The 25,908-nt window shown below is 42.0% G+C and overlaps 1 protein-coding gene across 1 annotated transcript in view; it reads right to left on the bottom strand.

The window, feature by feature from the left end:
* The window catches only part of ANGPT1 (angiopoietin 1), a 468,377-nt gene extending 442,910 nt beyond the window's left edge, over window positions 1-25,467 (bottom strand). The window contains exon 1 of the mRNA XM_089664458.1: window positions 24,802-25,467. Within this exon, the coding sequence (XP_089520584.1) occupies window positions 24,802-25,098 (297 nt within the window). The 5' untranslated portion in view covers window positions 25,099-25,467. The remainder of the gene's footprint in view (window positions 1-24,801) is intronic.
* Window positions 25,468-25,908: the final 441 nt, after the last annotated feature.

The raw sequence follows: 25,908 nt of genomic DNA, 5'->3' as shown, positions 1-25,908 counted from the left end.
ACTCTGTCTTTAAAGTTCAACACTAATAAATTGTTGAGGACTTTAAAACAACTGTTACCCAAACATTTTATTGAGCACTGCAGGCCTAGGACCTGTATCTAAGATTGGCAGTGCCTGGAGCTTTCATAAGTGTTCAGACAGCTGAATTTCGAGGCCTGACCCAAGGTCTCCAGCCAAGTGTTTCAGACCTGCGGCTACTATTTCTTTGAAAGGGTCAAAGTGCTAACCTCTTCTTGCAAAAACTGACAATATTTACAACAGACACAAATACAGTATATACCTTCTGCCCAACACTTGAGACTATAAATCACACAAGTCTGTGTCTGCAAAGAGCTGTCTGTCGTCCTACATGAGATGTGAGCAATACTCAAGGTGCTAGGGGAGGACAAAGATAGAAAGAAAAAATGAGCACAGTTCACTGTGGACACTCCTCAACCTTTCACCCTAGGTGTGGTGCCCCACAGTGCTTTGGGCATTTTAAAACACTATCAAAGACCTCAGCACTGTCTGAATGTGATCTAATCTGACCTTAGGGGTTGTAGTGTTATCATAACTATGAGTACAAATTACTAACTACAACAAGCCCTCTAGCCACTCTAATTTGCCATTCAAATGCAGTATAGAAATATAAGTGTAATCTATTAGCTAATAAATGGCATTCAAAGTTAACTTTGGTTTTAAGAGATACAGTCCATAATAGAAAAGATTTGATTTTGGGTATTTGACAGCAGAGTCTGCACACAAAAGCTGAATGTGTGGAACACATGTGCACCTTCTACATGAGTGTCAGATAACAGCAACAGGTAATCATTAAGTTTATGGCATCTGTATTGGTTTTAAAGTAATGATTGCAAGCTGCTTTCATGTATGTGTTCTCCAACCATAAACCCATTTCACAGTGCAAAATGCACTTATAGCTGTAATTCAGTTCTCAATTGAAAGTCACGTCAGCACTACATTAATTTAGTTTCTGAAATGGCCCCCTGGTCTGGCCAAGCCATAAAACACTCTATGTTCCAATTATTTTCAGAAATACCACTGAACCCTAAAATATGGAAAGAGTGATAGATAGATCAATTAAAATGGAACTATGGACTGTCTTTGTTTTTCTATTGGATGCATTCACTGTGGCTAACTGAATACAATAGATGTCGGTGAAGATTCCTCCATCCATCTATCTCAAACCTATTTTAGCAACTTCCTGTCTATATGAATTTCCTCCAGTGTTAGCTGCATACCATTGGGCTGGCTTTCTAATAGTGACAACAATGTACCATGCCTGAGCAATGCATGTAATCAAACATCCTGCCCTGTACTGCCCTTTTTAGCATTCAGTGGTCAAATAGAATGCATAGGCAATAGTTGAAATCACATACATGTCTTGTAAGTTTAACCACTTCACGTACTTAGGTCAATTTAAAACATCCTGGAATTAAAGCGGTTAAAACAAGTCCATGGCTGCAGTCATGAGCTTGGTGTCATTTTTTGTGTCCATGTTAGGTCAATGATGTCATGAGCATCTTTGTCACTTTGGGGTTGATTTACTAAAACTGGGGAGAGTAAAATCTGGTGCAGCTGTGCATAAAAACCAATTGGCTTTCATTGTTTGTCAAAGTTTATTTGAACAAGCTGAAAGTAAAATCTGATTGGTACCATGCACAGCTGCACCAGATATTGTACTCCCCAGTTTTAGTAAATCAACCCCTTTGTGTATGTTCAGCTGTGGGGCAGGGAATGCCCATGCTACAGTTGATAGGGCCAGCACTGACAGCTTCTTTCTGGTTAAACCAAAGATAGGTTTGGACCAGACTCAAGCTCATCCTTCTCTCTAACTACCACTTTAACTGGACAGCTTAGTCTGTTAAAGTAAGATGAAAAATAACAGACTTAAGCTGGCCAAACACTAGTATACTTTTGAACAAGCACTCCTATGAACATTCTTATTAATGTTCATGCAAACATTCTTTGTACATTCAATGACTGGATAAAATACTTCAAAATGCTGTTTTTGTTTTTAATATTCCATTTTGGAATAAATGTAGTTTCCCAAATGAAAACCACAAAAATTAATTTGTTCTAAAAACAGATTCCATCCTACTCCTCAAAGTTTCTCTATACTGTGGGTAAAAAAACAATTGTACCCCACTAACAATTAGAAAATTGAACAAACATTCATAAAATGTTTAGACACACTTTAAGAAGAGCCTCCACATCACAGGACCCAAATGGAAATATGAAGAAAATAAAGGCTTACTGTTGATGGGAGAGCCCAGAGTTGGGTTTTAAAGATGTCCACATGTTGCAAACCATTCATATGGACATATGTAAACAACAAAAAAAAGTTTCAGTCAACCAGATGACTCAAGAACATGTCTGACAAGTTAAGTTCTGCCAAAATCAAAGTGCTACAGCCAACTAAAGTCTACCAGATGCCTGTTGGTGTCCTGAGAGCGCGTATGTAAACGAGTCAGCAAAGCGTCCAACAGCAACATACTCTGCGGATCAGTATGACTCGACTGTAACTGACATTGTTGTATGTTAGCATCACAATGTAAAGTATCTTTTATATTGTCTTCCAAGTTCTGGAACAAGCTCATTTCAATATCAGAGCACTGTGAGGTTTGCTGTCAGGGATAAGTATACAAATTAATTTATTGTGTTGCCAAATGTACACTTCATGTCAGTGAGAAACGGTGGAACTATGTAAACACCTCTCCGCAGTCACTTCCTATTGTACACCATGGGCAGCACTGCTCATATAGTCTTGAGGTAGATTTCATCAGACTGACTTATAAACACAAACATTAAAGATCAAATGCTGTTAGTCTGCTGGATCATTTTTAAATTAATACTGAGCTGTTCATAATGAGGCAGAACATGGATCCCTGACTCAGATCCTTCTCCTTTATGTACCAACAGGGAAATGTCTCTTTGCTCCCTAATAAGGGCTCCATTTTTTTTTAAACTGGAAAAGCTCCAGACAGATATAAAAATAAAGTTATAATTTGATCCAGTTATCTATTAAAGTGGACCTGAACTCAAAAAGAGGGAAAGTGCTCACACCTAGAAATGTTAATTGTGTCTTTAATTCCTCCTAGGAGTGCTTTATCTGATAGGTGGATGTGCCTAGACACCTCTATTTCAGCACTCTCGTAGGTGTATTTCTGCAGTGTGAGATCTAAGGCACTGTATCTGTAAGCCAATCTCATGAGATTTAGAGTGAGATTTGGTGAGGCCACTACTGTACTGCTCACTTTCCTCCTTGCTGGAGGCTCTGACTTGAGGAATCTAGGCCCTATCTGTATGAAGGTGGCCACCTCCACTAACATATATGAAATCTACAGCATTGCTCCAGACCTGTAACTCTCACCATCTATGGACAATCAGGCTCACAAAAGTCCATCTCCACTCACCCTTGAAAAATACAAATGAAAGAAAGCTACACTCCAGTATTTGCTCTTCCAGGCACTTTGTTTAGACTCTCACTAGTATGCTGCATCCATGATGTCCCACCAAGGGACCAGCCATCCTTTCACCACAAATAGCTTGATCACAAGGCTTGAAAAATGTGTTAAGAAAAGGTGGTCCCTAGGTGGGGGCATCATGGATGTAGTTGTACTTATGAAAGTCAAATGGAAGTGCCTGGAACAGCATATATTGGAGTGCAGCATTCTTTCATCTGCACCGCCACACATAGACAGTGCAGAACAAGACATTGTTGATTGATAATAGGAAAGGTCAGTTTCAGGGAGACCCCATGGTATACTGGTGACTACTTCACAGCTTCCAGAGTTCCATTTCTATTGTAATATAAATTGCCTATACACAAAAAGGAAACCTAGTCACTAGCCTTGAATTCTACAATCATCATTCAAAGGTTATGCAGCCATGAATGTTTGGTCCTAGAAGTTCTCTGAGCAGAGCTTTACCGGAGGTGGGGTTGGCTGGGCAGACATTGCCATAATGTGCAAGTATGCACAGCAGAGCAGATGGCTGGCTACTGCCATCTTCTTTCAGCCAGAATCTTCTCTCTTTGTTCATTTTCTGAATTAAATTACATCTTGGCACTCAACTGTATTTCTTGGTATCCCACAGAATGGCTAGTAGAACCTTGGAGTAGCTGTGGACAATGAAATATTCACATATTCTTAAGAAGCAATAAATGGGTTTTAAAGCAAGCCTTCTGACCCCTGTAGTTGCAGGCACTGTGTAGCAATTCATCCTCAAAATTCCCATGAGATGCAGTAAAATCATTAAACTTGGTTTTCAGCACTCTGCCACCCTTCATAGAGTTCATGCTACATGTTTACATGAAGGATTAGAAGGTTGGCAGGGTGATGAATCAAAGCTGGAAGTGGGGAGCAGGTGGAGCTGAGCTGTTGAAAGTGATATGGTTTTTGCCCTAAATCTAAGGAATAAATGGCTCCACAGTGCCTACAGGTACATAGATTAGTGAGGGCTTGTTTTAAAGCACAGATTCCACTTGCTAAGAATGTGTAAATATTTAAATGTGCATAGCCTGGCCACAGTTATTCTTCAATGCAAAGTTTCTTCTGCTGGCTGGGCTAGCCCTTCCCCATGTTTGGCATTTGCCAGAAGGGTTGGCCCTTGTGAGAGTATTGTGAGGCCTCTCACAATCTGTTTATTTAAAACAGTAAACAGCTGTAGCTATACATAGTGTGGCACTCATGGATTTCAACAAATATATAAATATGGTCTGGTGTGCTTTTTGATTTTTGCTCAGATCTTGACTGATTCGTATAGTCTAAAACTGGTGGCAGGTATATGAGTCAATATAGCATAAGTATCTGAAGATGACAGCAAGAAAACAATCCTTGGGAGGGAGCTCAGAGCTGCTCTCATTTACCTGCAAGACCTATAGAAGGTCAATGAGATGAGCCACACAAGTTACTCATATTTTGTAAAGCTGCAAGTTCTCCTCGTTCCTGAGTTTCTTACCATAAAGACATCTGCAGAGGTATTAGTCACTGTCTGGCTAGAAACCTTTGGCACTGAAGAAAGAGATTTGAAGTATAAATAAGAAGAACTTTGCCTTTTTAAAACATAAGAAAGATGATCATTTCCTCACATCCAAAAAAAGATAGGTAATTGGAATCAGCGGAGACATACAAATCTTTCCTTTACAGTGACCATGTCATTCACCTAAAGCACAAAATGCAATTTCCCTGCAATAGAAGTGCTATTGTACTCCTCTCTCTAGTAAGTCATGGCCAATAGCTTCTTTTCAATCCAGTTACGCAGCCTTTATGGGCTTCTTAAGCATTTGACATGTCTGGGAGTGTCAGATGCCTCTTTTCTCCACTGTGCACTGTAGCTCCTTCCACTGACCTCTATTGCCTCGTACACACTATAAGAAAATCGTACGAAAATTTTCATACGAGGACCGATCGTCCAATAATCGGATCGTTAGTACACAGCTTGTGAGAGCCGATCACGACAATTCGTACGACAATATCCGAAGGGACAAGCGCAAAAATTTTTCTCGTACAATACCAGATCGTACGATGTTCATTTAATCAGTACAGTAGTCGTCTGAAAATACAATACAAATACAACGCAATACATGACATCACTTTGGAAATTCTTTTCTTTCATAGGAGAATTTTTGTATCTTTAGTAACCTCTTCACTTTCGATGTGAGACTAGCAGATGAAAAAAAACGGCTGATCGTTCGTCCGATATTCTCATCGTGTGTACGGAGCATATGTCTTTGCTTTGTTCTGTAGTAACCTAGGGGTTGGTGGATAAAATCGGTGGATAAAATCACAGTGGGTGGTAAGGGGCAAGTATCTGACAAAATCCGGTGGATGCTGCAGCACTAGAATGGACCAAAGGTAGAAATGCTGCATTTATTTGCAGCGTTCTGGGCGGGATTGCATGTCACTGTACAGCAGCGCAACCAACACTTAGTTTCTCCCCCCTACTGTTTCTTTCATATATTACATAATTACTTCAGTCTCATTGAGGAGCTGCCACAGATACCTTTGGACCTATGGATCTTTTAGTATAATCCTATATCCCCACAGCACAATCACAGGCCCTTAAAGTGAAAATATAACTTCTTTTCAGCAAGCCCCTATTTTTGGTAATAATTGCAGTAATTTTTTATGTGACTTTTACAGTTGACTAATTTTTGTTTCCCTTATTTATTATTGCATTTAACGTATTGATCTGTAGACTAGCTACTGGAGGTAAGTTAAGTCTAGTACATATGATCAGAAAATTGAATGAAAAATATTGCTTTTGAAGCGAATGTACAATAATCTGATCGTTAATACACAGCTTTCATCCCAAATTATTTCAGGGGACAAGCACGAAAATTCCAGATCGTAAGATTTCATCTTAATCAGTAACGTTTTGGTTTGAAAATACAATACAATACATTACATCACTTCCGAATTTTCTTTCTGTGGTACAAGAATTTTCACAACTTTAGTAACCTCCTCACTTTTGATATGAGACTAGCATGCAAAAAAAACCAGTTGATCACCCATCCAATATTCTCATCGTGTGTACGGGGCTTTAGATGAGCTAATAAAGAGTGTTGAGTGTCACATTTAGAAGGAACACCACTGAGCCTGTGCCCTCTCCACCAGTCAGTGTAACTCTGCTACTCTGCCTAAATTCTCTGAAACAGATACTGTACAATATCAGCTACACAAGAAGTACATTGTCTTCAATGAGTCAGTTGAGTTTGGTCGGTGAATCCACCTAGCAAAGGGAAAGATTGCACTAGAAATGTTGAAAAGACTCCAAAGCTGGCCATACATTGGCCAGCCCTGCTGGCACCACCTGTTTCAACCAACGTCAACTGGGAAATCAAAGGAGCCATGTAAAAAATTGTTGGCTGCACAGTGACTGCATCCAATTAGCTAGTAGGACAGATTTCTCCATCCACTCTCGCTGAGCTCAACATGAGAAATCTAGAGGTACATTCACATAGACGATTTGACCCGATACAAATGACAGCAGCAGGAAGGCCGATTCCTGCTGCTGTTTTTGCCACCTGTGAGCACCTAGCTGTGGGCACTGAGCCTGTGCACTTTAATGACAGGTTGGCAGTGACTGCACTACCCATGGCTGCCACAGCTAGCCGATCACACTTGGCAAAAACAGCAGCAGGTATCAGAAGATTCCTGCTGCTATCAATCACACTGGGCCAAAATGCCTGTGCAAATGTAGCTTTGTGTATATGGATAGCTTAATGTATCATTAAACTCACATCATTAAAAACTGTCAGTGTATGCTGTATTATACATAATGTATTCATACTTACTCAGTCACTATGGGATTCGTTTTCTGTATTCTGCCAAAAACCTGGTTGATCCTGTTATTCACTCTCCCTCCCTCCTTGTCTGCATCCCTACTGCAGCCTGAAATTGTGTAGACCAGATGTTGCCACATCTACTGAGCATGCTCCAGTTTCAGTTCCCTGCTAGGCTGTTCTTTTTCTCCTTTTTCTTATCTGTGCAACTCACAGGGGCTAGAAGGGCATGAAACAGGTTGTGATTGGCAGAACCTCACTTTAGCCTACGCCATGTTTTTGCACAACATAAATAAGGATTTGAGTTCAAATACTGTACATATTTGTATGATGATTTAAAACCTTATTCGATGCCCATTATGTATTTTATATGTATTGTATTGTATGTATTATGAAGGCTGTTTTTTTTTTCTCTTTTTGACTGGCAGCAGAGGACTAGAAGCTCATCCCACTGATGTTTCCTTGCAGAAGACTGGGGAAGAGCTGGGTCATGTGCAAGCAGGGGCGGGCTGACAACTCATGGGGCCCCCGGGCAATAAGGGATCATGGGGCCCCTGTGTCCTTGCCCAAACTCAAAAAAGCCTATGAAAAAGGTACCAGGGGCATCTCATGGGGCCCCCTACTGACCCCGGGCCCTCGGGCAGTGAGCGAGTTTCCAAATGGTCAGTCCGCCCCTGGTCATGTGACAGTTTTATATCGATTAGGGAAAAAGATATTTAGATGTTTCTTTTTTATTAGAATAAAAACAGTGCCATCATCCATATACATAAAGAGAAGAGAGAATGTCAATTAAACATTGTGTGGCTAGTATCACTTTAACCCTTCCACACTCCATCCAAAGATAAAAAATAAAAAAATTGCCTTCATGTACACTTTAAGTTGAGGTCATAAAAAGCACTTCATCATGTATCTGCAAAGCCAACATTAAGGTCTTTCATCCAACACATTACAAAGAAACAAGAGTGTTTTTGGCCATGCCATGCAATGATATGCTTGTTTTATTTTTCTAACCGGCAGTAGAAATCTGATGGCTACATTGTGATTGGTTGATACGGGTAGCGTCTCCTTTCCTGACACTTTACTCTGTACTGCTGTTTGCACAGCGTCGCCTCTGCCTGTGCTCGGTGAAGGGTCCACTTCAATTCAAAAGAAAGTTGATGTACAAAAAGAATTGTTCTGTTAGTTCCCTGCTGTGGGGTACAGACTTGCCTCGAACAAAAGAGGCTTTTCGTATGAGAAGTTTAAATTCCTGGGGTTTCTAAAAATATGATTTATTATGAGAAAAATGGTTTTCAATGTTAGCAGCCACCAGTATGCTCAGTGATATTTAATACCGAGCTGAGCGTGTTAGCCCCCAACAGATAAATGTTTAGCCTTCGTGTTTAAGTTCTATGGCTCCTGCAGTGCCCCAAAACTGTGCATAATCTGGATACACTTAATCCTACGGGTCAGAAGTGTCTATTAAAGCTTCACAGATGCAAGAGCGGGAGAAAATATTTTCTTAACATGCTAGGTCAGCGTATGATGTAGCAAACAGGCTTATCTTTTGTACATGCTCCAAATATGGTTTATAGTCACATATTTTACTGCAAAAGCACTCAACAGAATACAGTTCATTAGCCAATGTAGTTTCGTAGTCCCTGTTCACACCCTAGGAATTTGTAATGCTTCAGCATCATCCAATAATGCATAAGAGGAATCCCATTATTGTCTATTGTCATGGATATGCAACGTTTTCCATGCAACTTGGAAAACAGTGATGGTGCTTGTTTTGATATTGTATAGTGTACTTTTGGCCTCCTGGACTTTAGACAAATATCTGTCTGGCATAGGTTGGGGAAGGGGTTAATTGTTTTGTGTTCTTTTCCCAGGCTTTCTGGACTCAGCGTTCCCGCTATGTGGTATCCAAAAAAACTAAACCAGCGCTCAAATCTTCATGCTGACTAGGGATACTGTAACTATCATTCACTGAGGTGCAGCCCTTAGAAGATTGGGAAACCTTGGTACTGGTACATAAAAGCAAAAACAGGGTGCACTCTCTTTGTGTATTACCGTGGTGAAACATGAGTTTATTAAAAAGCATAAAAGTGCATACTCACAAACCAAAAAGGATTAAAACAGAGATAAAGAGCCAGTGGTGACGGTCCAAAGTGACGGGAGAACCTTAATGAGGTAGGCTGATACGTTTCAGGAGACGTACAGTTGCAAGAAAAAGTATGTGAACCCCTTCTGGAGTGGCCCAGTCCTGACCTCAACCCGACTGAAATGCTGTGGCATGACCTTAAGAGAGAGATTCACACCAGACATCCCAAGAATATTGTTACACTGAAACAGTTTTGTGAAGAGGAGTGGTCCAAAATTACTCCAGATCGTTGTGCAGGTCTGATCTGTAACTACAGGAAACGTTTGGTTGAGGTTATTGCTGCCAAAGGAGGGTCAACCAGTTATTAAGTCCAAAGGTTCACATACTTTTTCCTCCCTGCACTGTGAATGTTTACATGTTATGTGCAATTAAACCATGGCAACATCTAATGTTTGTGTAGTATTATGTTCAGCAGACTGTGTTCTTCTATTGTTGTGACTTAGATGACGTTCAGAGCACATTTTATGCCCAATTCATGCAAAACTCCACGTAATCCCAAGGGGTTCACATACTTTTTCTTGCAACTGTACTCCCTTCTTCAGAGCTCAATGTGGCATATATATAAGAGGTAAAGGCCAGGTAGGGGGGAGCTGTCTTGCCAAAGATGCTATGATACTGTAAAGCTACGGAGGGGGACTGCTGTGCCCTGCAGTCTGCCCGAAGGTACCAGATTCTGGAGCCCACCACTTATAGACTGTGCCAGTTATGGACTTTCACCTACTGAGGTATGCCTGGGCCACTAGATAGAGAATTAGGGGATGATCTTGAACTTGTTCATGTTGAACTGTGCTTCAGTAAAAGTTGCATCGACCGTTTCTAAGCCTGGACTGAAGTTACATAAAAAGAGATGCATGTTGGTTCATGGCATATAAAAAGAACTTGGGTCAGTAAGGCACATATGGTATGAACAGGGCCACTACTGAAGGTTAACTTGGATAAGGGAGTGAGGGATCGGAAGCGAGGGAGTCCGTGTGTTGATTCCCTCCCTTAGCTATTGGTTCCCGCATTATGGAGACCCTCAACCTTGCCGCATGGCACGGGAAAGAGTACAGATTTAAGGAAGAGCATGCATGAGGTCCATTCTGTCACTAGGAGTGAAGTAGCAGACGTACACTGACTGGTGGAGAGGGCACAGGCTCAGTGGTGTGCCTCATAAATGTGACACTCAACAGCAAAGTGTGCAAGGACACGGAAGAATACATTCACAGAGGGACTCTGTACATTTACTATTGCGCACAGTGTATGGCTAATCTCTAAGCTGGAATGCCGCCATAAGGTTGATTTCACCTGAACGTGGCCCCATCTGGTCCCGGGCATTGATGGTCATGATGACACATCCAAAGGTATCCCATGTGTACGGGGAGTGACCCTGTCCATAAACTGACGTATTTGGAGCACTTTGACCAGCCCACAGACTTTATAGGGATTTTATGAAAATGCATGAAGAATGCATGAACACATAGGAAAAAATGGATAAAAACACAAAAATGAAGGTGCACAAGTGTGACACTACAGTTTAGAAGCACCTGCTGTGTGTTGACAGGCAGGCTGTAAAGATTTTGGTGTAATAGTCAGTAATACGGAGAAAGCTTTCAGTGCCTCTGTTGTGAAGATTACATTATCCACACTGCTTATAGCTACAGAGGTGAGTGAGAGACTGTCTCTAAGTGTTTTTACTGCATGTTCAGAATATACAGCGTTCACCTTAAAGTGGAAGACCAGTCTAATCCTATCTAATCTTAAATCTACTCCCACCCCCATTATAAGTCTTAGCAAGTAGAGGAAAGATGTGTATACTTACCTATTCCCTGGGCACTCTGGTCCGGTCATGTGATTTCCCCTGTAGCTGGCTTCAGTGAAAAGCAGAGATCTCCGACAATAGCTGCAATGCCTATGCGGTGATACCACCCATAGGCTTACTATGGGGTATCCGTTATCAGCTGTCTCTCCTCTAACCTGAAGCCGGCATGGTTGCAGCACATTTTTCTGCGTGGAAAATGCACAGCGATTGTGGCAAAGTGCCCTGCATTTTCAGGTGCCATTGAATTGAATGGCACCTGCAAAACGTTTACACTGCGTTTTCAGATCACGGGCAGAATCACAGTGATCCCAGCCGCGATTTGAAAAAAACCTAATGTGAATGGAACCTTACTTTTTTACTCCTTGCTCTGTCATACCTTTATTGTATGACATGCAGAAATATAGATGTAGAAATGCAGAGGGAGCTCTCAGTGCTATTGATGCTTGCCACTTTAGGACTTTTGAAGAAATGTACACTGTTTTCAGCCAACAACTAGACTTGCACTGTGAGGAGGAGCGGTAAAGCACAACCATTGTGTAGCACTGCAAAGCAAGATGCAGAGTCTGTGTAAGTATTGAGCAATACAGCTGGCCCCATGAACATATATAGTTACAAATCATATTTTTGAAATACAATTTTTAAAACATTAACACATATTGACAACCAAGAAAATAGCATTTCCAGATTAGGCAATGGCAGTCTCATATTTTTCTCAGTAAAGGTTTTACTTTAACCACTTGCCCTCCAGAGGATTTACCGCCCCCCCTTTGTTTTTTGTGATACGGCGCTGCGTTACTTTAACTGACAATTACGCGATCATGCAACGCTGCACCCAAATGCAATTTATGTCCTTTTTTTCCACAAATGGAGCTTTCTTTCAGTGGTGAAAAAGCTCACACTTGTGCGCTACTACACCCATACCCATACATAAAAATAAACAAAGGAAGTCGCTGATCGCCACCATTACTAGTAAAATAAAAAATAAAATCCAGTATCTATACCGCCATTTGTAAACGCTATAACTTTCACATAAACCAATTAATTTACACGTATCAGGATTTTTTTTTTTAGCAAAGACGTAGCAGAATACATTTTAATCTAAATTTATGAAATTTGACTTTTTACATTTTTTTACTGGACATATTTAACAGTAAAAAGTAAAAAATTAAGTTTTTTTTTTCAAAATCGTCGGTCTTTTTTTGTTTATAGCGCAAAAAATAATAAACCGCAGAGGTGATCAAAAACCACCGAAAGAAATGAATCAAGAACGTGTAGTGCGCTAACTCTTCATCCAGACATATAAATGAAATAAAATAATCCTCCAGTAATCCCATGCAAGATAAATCCACACTCCAATAAAAGTCCAACTCCCAAATCACAGAATGTCCAAATTAGTGCGTTTAACAATCACTTTCCAGAAGACGTGCTTGTGCTCAAGATACTCTCCCTGCTCACCTTTAAGTTTGACCTACAAATTATAATAGGTCAAATACGTTTTTACAGAAGTGAATCCTTTCGTGCGTGCACCCTCCCTGGAAATGAGAAATCACACATTCCCTGCCACCTTGTAGCAATATTTCTGCTATAGGGCGGTGGACAAGCAGTTAACATGATAAAACGTAATACTGTGTTCTACCCATTCCAATATAATACAGATCCAAGTACTGTTAATAGGTGTCATTAGAACATCATTACATTTGGACTGCTTTACTGATAGAGTTGACAATCTTCAGACATTGTGTAAATATTCATGTCAATTAACCAATCATGTGCAGATGAAATAAGTCATTAAGAAATTTGCTGTCCACATGATTGTGTATATGAAGTGAGTACATTTTGTTAAAGCTGAACTATACTCACCTTGGCTCCAGCAATGTGGCATCCTGGAGCTCCCTGGGTATTGAGTGCAAGCAGCTTTCATTGGCTGGGCTGATATAATGTCACTCCTGTACAGGGGCGGACTGACAACTCATGGGGCCCCTGGGCAATAGGGGATCATGGGGCCCCTGTGTCCTTGCCCAAACTCAAAAAAGCCTATGAAAAAGGTACCAGGGGCATCTCCTGGGGCCCCCTACTGACCCCAGGCCCTCGGGCAGTGCCCGAGTTTCCAAATGGTCAGTCCACCCCTGCTCCTGTACATGCATTGGAGTGCAGTCAGCATCGGTATTGCCACATTTCTACAGTGAGCTGCGCATGCCCTGTATGGGGTGGACAGGCAGGTAGGTCATTTTAATGCAGAAGAGCCAAAGCACATCTCTTCTGAATTACAGATCCTGCTTGTTAACCTATTTTTGTTTTATACATAAAGGGGTTGATTTACTAAAGGCAAATAGACTGTGCACTTTGCATAGTACAGTTGCACTCTGCAAGTGCAGTTGCTCCAGAGCTTAGTAAATGAGGTGCAGCTTCACTTTGCAAAGAATACCCAATCACTTGCAAGGAAAATTGAAAAAAAACACTTTTGCTTGCACACGATTGGCTCATGGCAGTCAGCAGAGCTTCTGCTCATTTATTAAAGTGGAGCTCCACCCCAAAGGGGAATTTCCGCTTAAAGGACTGCTCCCCCGCTACCCATTAAGGATTGGTACCTTTGGGGGGCAGGTACCCGAATTTGACAGGTACCCACTTCCGGTTCGATCGCCTAGGCGATCGGAAGCTAAAAGTGTCCTCCCTCTCTCCCTCCCTGTAGATTTTTGGGACACGTGACAGGTCTCAGAAGACTACGGGACCATTGACGAAGCGCAGCGCTACTTGCGCATGAGCAGTGGGTACCCGGCTGTGAAGCCGCAAGCTGTCACAGCCAGGTGCCCGTACTGAAGATACCGGTCTTACCGGCCTCCTGGAATACAGGATGGCCGGTGAAACGGGTTGCGGGGGACACACCGCGGAACCAAGGGACAGGTAAGTGGCTGTTTTTTTAAAAGTCAGCAGCTACAGTTTTTGTAGCTGCTGACTTTTATTTTTTGACAGGGTCAGTGGAACTCCGCTTTAAGCTCTGGAGCAACTGCATTTGCAAAATGCACAGTCTATTTGCCTTTAGTAAATCAACCCCAAAGTTCCACTTTAGGATCCTAATGTAGACACATCACATGCAAGCAGGGGCGGACTGACAACTCATGAGGCCCCCGAGCAATAGGGGATCATGGGGCCCCTGTGTCCTTGCCCAAACTAAAAAAAGCCTATGAAAAAGGTACCAGGGGCATCTCATGGGGCCCCCTACTTACCCCGGGCCCTCAGGCAGTGCCCGAGTTTGCAAATGGTCAGTCCGCCCCTGCATGCAAGACTGAGTCAAGAATCCCATTGTGAAAAGGGTTCTATGCTTTTGTAGTGAATTGTCTTCTCTGTGTCCTCTGCTAATTCTAGTTAGGAACTGATGACATTGTTGCCATTTGATTTTTATTCTATGATTTCACAGACCAACATTTTTCTGCAAGGAATTATCAATCCTATATTCAGTTTAACAATACATGGAAACGATTACAGATGATTGAATTACATGTGTGTCTAGATATGTTCAGATCCACAATCTGGAGTTTTGTATCTTGTAAATTCTTGTAAAAGAAAACAGCGACCCCAGCACAATCCCTAGTGGCCGATAGTAACTACAACCATGTGAATCGTTCTACACGAACCACACGCACAGGAAAGAATAATCTTCATCACAGAGACAAGCCACTACTGATATAACAGGAAGCAATGCTAATAAAGGTGAACTAATCACCTCATTCCACATGTACAGAGCTGTGTATAGGTGCAAGCAAACGATACAGTTCACATTACAAAGCAACATGTCAGCTCCTGCACATTGCTTTGTATGGTTCTGCATAGCAGAGCCATGCAAAGCAGCATGCTTACAGTCTATAGCACTCTCACATCCCACAGTAAAACACACACAGCACACAGCACACAGCACACAGGTGAATGAATGGAGCCTAAATATTATTATTATTATTATAAATACTGTATAATAATAATAATATTTAGACTCCATTCATTCATTGTGCGACTTCAAAATGGTATGATTTTCATTGCGACTTTACAGTGCGATTTGATGCAACTTTGATGTGACTTTGAATGAGTGTGACTTTGCTGTTATTTTGGCTTTGACCAAGGATGACTGTTTGTGCTGTACAAAGTCGCACACAAGTCGCACCTATATTATTCAGGTGCGGCGTTCATACAACTTGGAAGGTTTACATTGAAGTCAATTGCCCTCAATTTGCATGAAAGTCAAACCAAAGTAGTGCAGGAAATACTTTCAAGTCGCTACACCTTGAAGTTGCACAGTGGATTGCTTCAAAAAAGTCCTGGATTCTTTCCTAGATACACGGAATATAACTGGATACTAACATTTATAAGTAAAGTTGGTCCAGGGAATATCCGATTGCCTCTCGGGGGATCAGGAAGGAATTTTTTTCCCTGCAGGAGCAAATTGGATCATGCTTAGCTGGGTTTTTTGCCTTCCTCTGGATCAACTATGGGTGTAGGATTATAACTTTTTTTTTTTTAATGGTTAAACTGGATGGACGTTTGTCTTTTTTCAGCCAGAATAACTATATAACTATGTAAAAAATCCCAACATGTGTAAATGAATTGGTTTACATGAAAGTTATAGTGTCTACAAATGGCGGTATATATACTGGATTTTTTTTTCTACTAGTAATGGCGGCGATCAGCGACTTATAGTGGGACTGCGGCGGGCATTCTGACACTGGGGGGAACTGGCTAACTGCCACTGACATCCCCAGTGACACTAATACAGTGATCAATGCTAATAAAAAGCATTGACACTGTACTAATGACACTTGGTATTAAGGGGTTAACATCTGGGGCGATCAAAGGGTTAACAGTGTGCTGTGTGTGTTTTACTGTGGGCTGTGAGAGTGCTTTAGACTGTAAGCATGCTGCTTTGTATGGCTCTGCTATGCAGAACCATACAAAGCAATGTGCAGGAGCTGGCAGGGGAGAGATCTGCATTGTTTAAATATAGACCTCTACCCCGTCAGTGATACTCGGTGATCGCCGGGTGCCGGCAAGGAATCTCCGGCCGGGACCCGGTGATCGACAGCTGAAACCGCCAATGGCGGCACAGGTAGGGCCTCCCATGCTCCCTACCTGGAAATACAAAGTCACATATATATATTATTATTATTATTATACAGTATTTATATAGCGCCAAAGGGTATGCTCAGCGCTGTACAGTAGCAAGGGGGACATAACATGAGACAAGACAGTAACAATACACTACACGAGGGGTTCGAGGGCCCTGCTCTTTCAAGCTTACAATCTAGGAGGGAGGGGAAGGTGGCACAGGAGGAGATGGCTGTGGGGGATGGAGTGGTGGGTGGAGTGGAGGAGGTTAATTGCTAGGTGAGGTCGGGTGTTAGGTGAGGTTGGGGTAGGCTTCCCTGAAGAGGAGGGTTTTCAGGGTGCGCCTGAAGGTGAGGAGGGTAGGTGACAGTCTGATGGATTGGGGTAGGGAGTTCCAGAGGATGGGGGAAGTCCTACAGAAGTCCTGCAATCGGGGGTGGGAGGAGGAGACCAGGGAGCTAGAGAGCAGGAGGTCCTGTGAGGAGCGGAGGGCACGGGTAGGGTATATATAAAAGCTATGGTGTACTGATTACAACACAGCGACTTGTAGCTGAGATAACACCATCTCTCCACGTGAAGACAGAGCCTGTCCAAACATTTCATAAATGAGATTTCAGAAAGGTTAGCTGGGTCCGCCTCATTCCCAGGTATGTTCGCTGACATTTACTCAGCAGATCCCTCTATAAATAGACGCTGTATTTTGGCACTTTATTAATAATCCCTGCACTTTGTGAGCCTGGCTGGAGTCAATTATAGGGCATACCTTCTAAAAACAAGTGTGAAGGCAAACACAGCGACCACGACCTGAAACCTTAGACAAGCTGTCAGCCAGAAAACAAACTTGTAAAGTTACTATTAATTAGTGGCAGAGAGTGAAGCAAAGTGTCTGAAATAAGAGCTGTCTGTGTTACCCTTAGCAACCACACTTTATGTTCCATGCTTGTGACCTGCATTGTATAGTTATCAGGTTTATAAAATGCTAAACTCTTCCCATTAATCGCAGAATTCTAGGGATTCTGTAAAAACTCACAAAGAAAGTACGGGGCTGATTTACTTAAACTGGAGAGTGCAAAATCTGCCGCAGCTCCTCATAGAAACCAATCAGCTTTCAGGTTTTATTGGCAAAGCTTAACTGAACAAGCTGAAGCTAGAAGCTGATTGGCTGCCATGCAGAGCTGCACCAGATTCTGAATGCTCCAGTTTTAGTAAATCATCCCCTATACATTTATTTTAGTTCTTTATATAGCACTTCACTCCTTGGAAAGAATACGGAGCCATTTATTTCAGGTGCCGACCCAAGGGAGTTCTCAGTCTGATGTCCCTGACATGGCCATAGACACACAATAAAAGCCATGCTGGGTAAGGGCTCATGTACACTGCAGCTGCTAAACTGACCTTCAGGAGCTGTTGATCGTTTTTTTTTCAGCAGCCCCTGAACTCTCCCTATTGTTTTCCTATGTGTCCATGTACACATAGTTGTTTCCAGTCGTTTTACAAGCAGTTGAGTTTACAGTCGTTTCTTTGAACGCACCAAAATTGCGTTGAGGAGTAGATTTTACTTGCGTTTTAAACGCCAAATGCTTGTAAATGCTTGTAAACTCAGATAACCGTGTTTACAAGCATTTGCGTTTAGACGCGCTTTTTGACAGGTCCATATCCAGATGCTGTCCAGAGCCTTTTTTCATCATCAGAAATGCATGCAAAGCGTTTTCCATGTATTCAAATGGACCTAGTACACCAGCGCAGTCAGTTCCAGGTTTCGCATGAAGGAAACAATTATAGAACGTGCTGCATTATGCTCATGATGGGATCCATAGTGAAGACAACCAGAAAAGACAGTTCATCTCAACACATACTGCTCTCTCTGCTTCTGCTCTCTCTATTGGGATACACATTAGGTGCACCACTGTACACCTTTATATTTATTCATATAATTTGTGTATTCACCCTTTTAATATTGAGTCTTTTATTAAATGTTTTATGTCAATTATCACATGGTATTAGCGCTACACCACCATATCTACTTATGTTAAATCTCAACACATACTGCTCTCTCTGCTTCTGCTCTCCATTTCTCTCAAAACGTCTGAAATAGTTATTTTTTTACTATTTTTCAGTGCATTCTGGGCATTTTGGAAGGTTATCTTTTAAAAACACTTCTAAATGCAAACGCTCATAAACGCGGTATGCAAACGCGGCTAAACTGACGTTTTTTAACCTACGTTTTCTAGCAGTCAGTTTCCATCGTTCAGAAGAGTTTTCCAAACGCCCCGTGTACATGAGCCCTAACAGTAATGTAAAGCAGAACTCCAACCCAAACATTTTTTTTTTCGGTTTTAGATAACGTGAGGAAGGGCTGGGTCAGCCTTTGGAACATACGGAAACGCGTGTCATAAAAAGACATTAACCACTTGCCCTCCAGAGGATTTACTCCCCTTCCTGACCAGGCCATTTTTTGCAATACGGTGCTGTGTTATATACCTGACAATTGCGTGGTCATGCAATGCTGTACAGAAATGAAATTTATGTCCTTTTCTTCCCCACAAATAGAGCTTTCTTTCGGTGGTATTTGATCACTTCAGCATTTTTTATTTTTTGCGCTATAAAAAAAAGACTAACAATTTTGAAAAAATATATATATATTTTTGTCTTTTTGATATAAAACATTAAAAATCAAATTTCTTTATAAATTTCACCCAAATTTTATTCTGCTACATGTCTTTGCTAAAAAAAAAATATGTGTAAATTAATTGGTTTAGGTGAAAAAAGTGATAGCATCTACAAATGGCGTTATCAGTGGTGTATTTAGGTTTTGTAGTGCCCTAGGCAACACAAAAATCAGATGACACCCCCCACCCCACCCACGGAGAAAGCCTGACATTGACAAACAACACCCCTGCCCCCCCACCCCCCACCTGATGGAGCCTTCCACTACCACCCCCCCCCCCCATTGAGAGAGAGAAAGACACTCACCTTCACAGCTCCGGACATCCCAGGGAATGAGAGTCGGGCTCTACATACACCATCAAGCAGCCCGCAGCCTCTCTCGGATCCCACCTGGTCCCCATGCTGCATGTGTCCCCTCTTCTGTCCTTTCTTCTGGAGGGCAGTGCTGCCCCCCTTTACAATGCCGCCCTAGGGAAATGCCTTGTTTGCCTTGTGGTAAATACACCCCTGGGCATTATATTTACTGGATTTTGTTATTTTTACTTTTTTTATACTAGTAATGGCGGCAATCAGCGACTTATAACTGGACTGCGGCAGGCATCCTAACAATGGATGGGAACTGACTAACTGCCACTGACATCCCAATGACACTAACACTGTGAACAGTGCTAATAAAAAAGCACTGACAGTGTACTAATGGCACTGGGCAGGAAAGGGTTAACATCTGGGGCACTCAAAGGGATAATTGTGTGTTGTGTGCTGTGTGCTGTTTAACAATATGTGCTGTGTGTGTTTTACTAGGGAGACATGCTGCTGTGTATTTCTCTGAGAAATACACAGCAGCATGTTATTGCTGGCAGGAGAGAGACCTGTGTTGTTTACAGGTCTCTCCCCTGTCAGCTTTACACGGGAATTGCCAGGTGCCAGCAGAGAATCTCCGGCCAGGACCCAGTGATTGACATCCCTAGCCATCAATGGCGGCATGGGTAGGGCGGTGTGCACGCACGCACCAACTACCCGAAAATGCAAATTACGTATATATACACATGATTTTGCGCAGCCCTGCCTACTATAGGGTGGCGGGCAAGCGGTTAAAGTGGTTGTAAACCTCAGACGTGAAATATGGACAAAGTATATCCCTGACTGTTTTTTTAACATGCATTGTAGTTCATTTACACACATTTTCATTATTCTATTGGCATCAGAAACTTTACATGCCTCATCAGTATCAATGAACTGCAAAACAGCACACAGATCAAAATAGGCTCTTTGAATTTAAAGTGGTTGTAATCCCTTACATATATCCAGTGAAGTGACTGGCCTTAGGTGATACACAGATGAAACAAATCCTCCTACATACATTATACCTTTTTATCTGCAGCCATCTTTCCACTTCACCCATTCAAAGTGCAGGGTCTATCACCTCTGAAAAGCAGGGGGCGGGGAGATGAAGTTACACTGAGTGTGGAGTGCTCTGAGAGTTGATTGGAGGTAAAGAACACACAACCCTTCACACAGCACACAGGAACAGAGCTGAGACTGTCAATCACAGACTGTGTGCTGGAGCTCCCTCCCCGTCACCTTTTTTCTCTTGGTGTCAGGAAAACTTGTCAGAAGTGGCTCATTCAGATATCAGAAGAACAAAGCAGCAGTCAGAAATGATACTTAGCGCTCTGGATTGAGGCAAGTACACACTATAGAGGGATATGCTTTGCTCATATTTCATGTCTGAGGTTTACAACCATTTTAAGGGTCTATTCACAGTTATAACATTTTTCCTGATGTATTTTCCATTAATCTTAATGGAAATGCATGAAATCTCTGCTGACGTGATGCAATGCACTTTGTGTTGAATGTCAATGCATATCATAGCACACATCGACACGCATTCATGCATATCATGGCGCATTGATGTACATCGTGATATGTGTTAACGTGCATCTTAACACGTGTGTTTTGCTGTGTCTCCATTGATTTCACTGTAAAATGCCTCAAGCAAAAATGAAAAGCTGTGATTCCAGCCTAGAGCAGGAGATACACCTAGGCTAAGTTTAGATCTGTGGTTAGGAGGAAATAAAAATGTGTGGTTGAACCTAGTTTCTTCGCGCCCCCCTTTAAGCTGCAATGGCAACAGAAGGGGGTGTTTACCTGCTGTTGGCACGATGCTTCGCACCCATGGCAAAATTATGAAACATGCGAAGATTGGCAAGCAGCAAGCTCACCAAACATGAGCCTTTCAAGCAAATGAGGAAGCGCTGCAAATGTCCCACAAGTCGCAGTGCATTTGTTCTGCAAAAATGGGGCTAAAATAGGCAATCATGTCGCCTCCTCACCATCTGTCAATCGCTTCTGAAAAGCAATCCAAAGGTGAATCGCTCTTCAGAGGAGCTGCGGGTTTGGACACGTGTCCAAATCTAGCCTTAAAGCAGAACGAAACCCTCCTATCCTTTAGAGCCCTGGGAACTGGCATCTTAGCCTCTGCTTGATCTTCAGTTGCCATGGTGCTGCACATGTAATCAGTCATGATCTAGTTAATGGCTTGATAGTTTGGCTGAGAGCACAAGCAACTGTGACAGTTATCATTCACGGCAATGTAACCACTTTGGGAAACTTAAATCGACGGATTTTGTTCCACTTGCAGCCTGTCAATGTTTTTTCAAACTATAGGACAGAACATAGTCATCCAGAAGGGATGCATGCAAATTCAAACTTTGTGTTAATGATGTGCGTGGCAGAAATTGAACCCGGGGCTCCAGTGCTGCAAGGGCAAACATGATAACCTCATAGCTACCAAGAGCTTAACATGCAAAACTAAAGCAGGCCATACATGGTTTGAATTCCGAATGATTTTTCATCCAAAAATCGAAAACGTTCACTTGGTAATCCAATGGTGCCATCAATGATTTTGAAAATCAGCCGACCAAGTCATAAAGTTCACCCCATATAACAGGCAAAACTTCTGTTACTTCCAGATCATGGCTCATACGATATTCTTTTCAGAAAAACGATCTGATGATTTGAACATCATTGAGTCGAAAATTTTCATGAAAATTTTCCAACATGCCTGATCACCGAAAAGGGGAGGAACCACGAAAATCGGCCGGTGCCTTTGACCCACTAACAGAGCGAAAAGCAGCCGATTATTCTTAGGTCCGATTTTCGGATGACAAATCGGTGGAATTTCGACCAATGTATGGCCAGCCTAAGTAATGGAATACACGAATATAATTCAACAAACACTTTAGCAGCAAAGATCTACATGCCCTAACCCTGAGCGACAAGTAGAATTGACTTCCCTGAAGTCAGATCAGTACAAGATGGAATTTGATTGGTTGGTATATGTGTTGCACCGATCACTCAGCCCCTTGCTCGTTGCGGAGCAGATATATTCGCTGACTGCTAAGTACCAGTTGAATCTGTTGTTCGTCATGGTAAGGCTGGCTTTAAACCTGCCAGCTGCAATAGGTGTAAATGGCAGGGACACCCACAGATGAACGCTCTGTTCTGAAGGTTTTAATGCTGGGCAATTTTTTTTTATTTTTTTTTTGAGTTCTGGTGTAAATCCCCAATTATGACATGTTCATAAAAGTGAAATGCAAACATTTTCAAAACGCTGCCCTCATATAAATGTTAACTGGAAACACTCAACGTATATAACCAGATGGTTTACCATGCTGCACTCCGGCAGGGATCTGTGTGCACTGAAGACTAATGACATTTCCAGGGACCAACATTTCCAGCTGAGAGATTCTCAAAACCTGGTACTGTCCCTGGAAACTGGAAACATCAGGCAAATACCAAAAATATAGCACAAAGAGCAAAGTGTGGCACCCTTAGCAAGCAATCGGAATCCTTCTTGTTCTGATCTAGCTTGTGTAAAGCGAATTTTAAGTGGTTGCTACAAGTTACTGTATTTTACAAGAACGAAAGTCGGGATGGTCTAAGCCAGAGGTGTCAAACTGGGGGCCCTCCAGCTGTTGCGAAACTACAAGTCCCATCATGCCTCTGCCTTTGGGAGTCATGCTTGTAACTGTCAATCTTGCAATGTCTCATGGGACTTGTAGTTTGGCAACAGCTGGAGGGCCACCAGTTTGACACCTGTGGTCTAAGCAATAGGGCACTACTTGAAGATACACGTGAGGAATGAAAACTGGAACTGTCCATGGCAACTAATTAGATGACTTTATAAAGGATCACCTTTGTTAGAGGAAATTCCATAGGTTGCTCTGAGCAACATCTCCACCAGTTATTGCCTAATTTGACATAATTTGCCTAATTTGACATAAACCATGGACAGTGAAAGTGTTCTACAGTGACCATCCTCTCATTCTGACTGTGCAGAACACTGACACCAAAAGAGGAAGCTAACTGTTGATACAGCAGAACAGTTCCTCCATCAGAGCCTCTAAGTTCCAAAGAACACGTGCGTAGTAGATCACTTTTCACATGCAAAAGTTGCCCTCCTACCATTGATCATTCATTTCTATAGTCTGATCTCTGCTAACTGATGGTGGCCAAAGGCATAAAGTAGAATAATCAATTTATAGTCCACAACCCTTTTGATCGATATGACCCACAGTGGGAATTCGATTGATAGTTGAAAGTTATGATCATAAATTATCAATCGCATCTTTGTTCTACTATGCAATTGCATAATCTGATCAATAGAAATGCGATTGAATTTGTGACCAAAGTATCTCAGTACTGCCGATTGATGCAAAACAACTGATCATTTTCTGCCCTGGCCAATCGATAGTTTGATTGAATCTGATCTAAATCGAGTCTAAATCGAAAGGAAGGTTATGGTTGTATGATTGTTTCTGAATTCGATAATTTTGATAAAATTTCACATTGATCAGATGAAAAAAAATGAAGTGTGTATGACCACCATTAAAGTGATCGCATGTTGCTGCCATTGTGCGCAACCTCAGACCTAGGCACAGTGTGACCCTCAATATTAGAGAACAATCATATGTCATGACCATCTGACCATCTCATGGTGTCATTTGGATCATCATCTTCCCTGAGCAGGAACGCTCTGTGTAGTCAATATGGAACACTGCTTGTCGCAGAAAAACAGTAGTGATCGGGAAAGGTTTTCTATCCTGTCTGATCTCTGTGATTCCCAAGAACGATGTCTCAGGATTATCAAGGGCTGCCACTTAGACAGTACAAGGCAGTCTCCTCATCCAGCTAACGGATGGACATCTTTAGAATGTTGAGGGCCCCGATGGCTGAAGAAGTTTCTAAACATTTGTTTGACGTAACAAATGAGGCAAAGGTTATGCTGAGAATGATTTGGGCAAACTGAAAAAATAATACAAGTAAATGTTGCACAATTTAAATGAAAGATGAAAATTGATTGGGGGGGGGGGGGGGGAGAGGGATCGTTGCTTGAGCTCCAGTAGAAGGAACACAGAATTGGATAGTGTCTACTTTCTAAAATGCTTATATTGTGATCAGTTCTACAACCCATATGATCAAGCGTCTTGGAGAACTGGTACCCCAAGGGGTACTTCTAATGGTACCTTTTATGGATGTTGGACATACATCACTGTCAGTTTACAATTTATATTTCAGCAGTTAAAATGGGCATAATAAAAGCGAATAAAAAAACATAATGAAATGTTATAAAAACATTTATACCCAATTAGGAGAAACCAGTAATAAAGCCAGACTAAGTAGTATCTGAAATGAAATGACCATCTCCTGGGGTACGCGATAAACCCCAATTTTTATAAAGGAGTATTTCCTTTAAGTTGAAAACCCCAAAATTGTGGAAAAGAAAAGGATGCAGATAACAAGCACACTTACTTTCTGCAGCCACTGTGTGTAGTTTTCCATGACATGCTCCAGATGTTGAATTTTCTGGGAGGAAAAATCCTGATCCATTTGCGGAGCATCCCTCTGCAGAGCGTTGTTGTACTGCTGCTCCGTAGCCCCCTCACGACAATTGCCATCCAGTTCAGGCAGAATAAAAGTATAAGTGCACTGGCCATGCTGGATCCGGTTAAATCTTCTCCCTGCGCTGTCTGTGCCTTTCCTCTGCCCACTGCCCTCTATGCTCACCATCAGGGTTGCCCACAGGGCACACAGCATCACCAATGCCATCTTGTCCTCAACTTGTTAAAAAAAAACGTCTGCAGATTTCCTTTCAATAGCTTCCTAAATTTCACCCTGGGAAATTTGGCATACAAAGTTTCAGCACTGTAAAAAAAAAAGAAAAAAAAAAAAGAAAGAAAGAAAAAAAAAAGGGGAAAAGATTTGCTCCAGCTGCACTATTTTGGTGTCACCCCAGTGATAACGTCTTTTCAGCTCCAATAGATATATTTAGAGCATTGGCAGCCAGCATCTATTGTCTCCACTCATTTGCAGTCCAAAGATTAGCCACTCGGCTGCACATGCAAAGCCTGGTCCCCTTAGCCTGTGCTCTGGCTGCAGCAGGACTGCTATTTGCACTCAGAGCCTTGTGCGTTTTATTAGGGCTGAACATTCAAGCTGGAGAGAGAGAGGGAGAGAGAGGGAGAGAGAGAGAGTTGGCTTGACAGGAATGTTGTGTATGTATGAGTGCGCCCCTATGCAAAAGCATGCTTGGTGGCTCAGTAGAGAAGGAGAGATCAGTTTACAAAGTGGCTGCATGCATGACCTCAATCAAGCTTATTCTACATAACAACTAACAGCTTGAGACAAGCTCAAGAAAAGGCAGTTTGTCCTTGTCAATGTATTAAAAGTTAAGAGCTCATTAAATGACTGTCATTCTACAAGTCGGGTGCTGGCCACATCCATGCAGGTGCCGGGATAACCAGAAAAAGGGCAAAGAGAACAATGGAAGGTGACCTGCTCAACCCTGAACTAACCATACAGTAGTAGACAACCAAAACGAATGTTCCTACAAGCATTCCTACGAAAATTCTCAAAACA

Source organism: Staurois parvus, unplaced genomic scaffold, assembly GCF_062004578.1.
Source record: "Staurois parvus isolate SC_StPar_1 unplaced genomic scaffold, SC_StPar_1.0 ptg000047l, whole genome shotgun sequence".
Lineage (NCBI taxonomy): Eukaryota > Metazoa > Chordata > Amphibia > Anura > Ranidae > Staurois > Staurois parvus.
The sequence above is the reverse complement of the archived record's forward strand: the minus strand, read 5'-3'. Positions and strand labels throughout refer to the sequence as shown.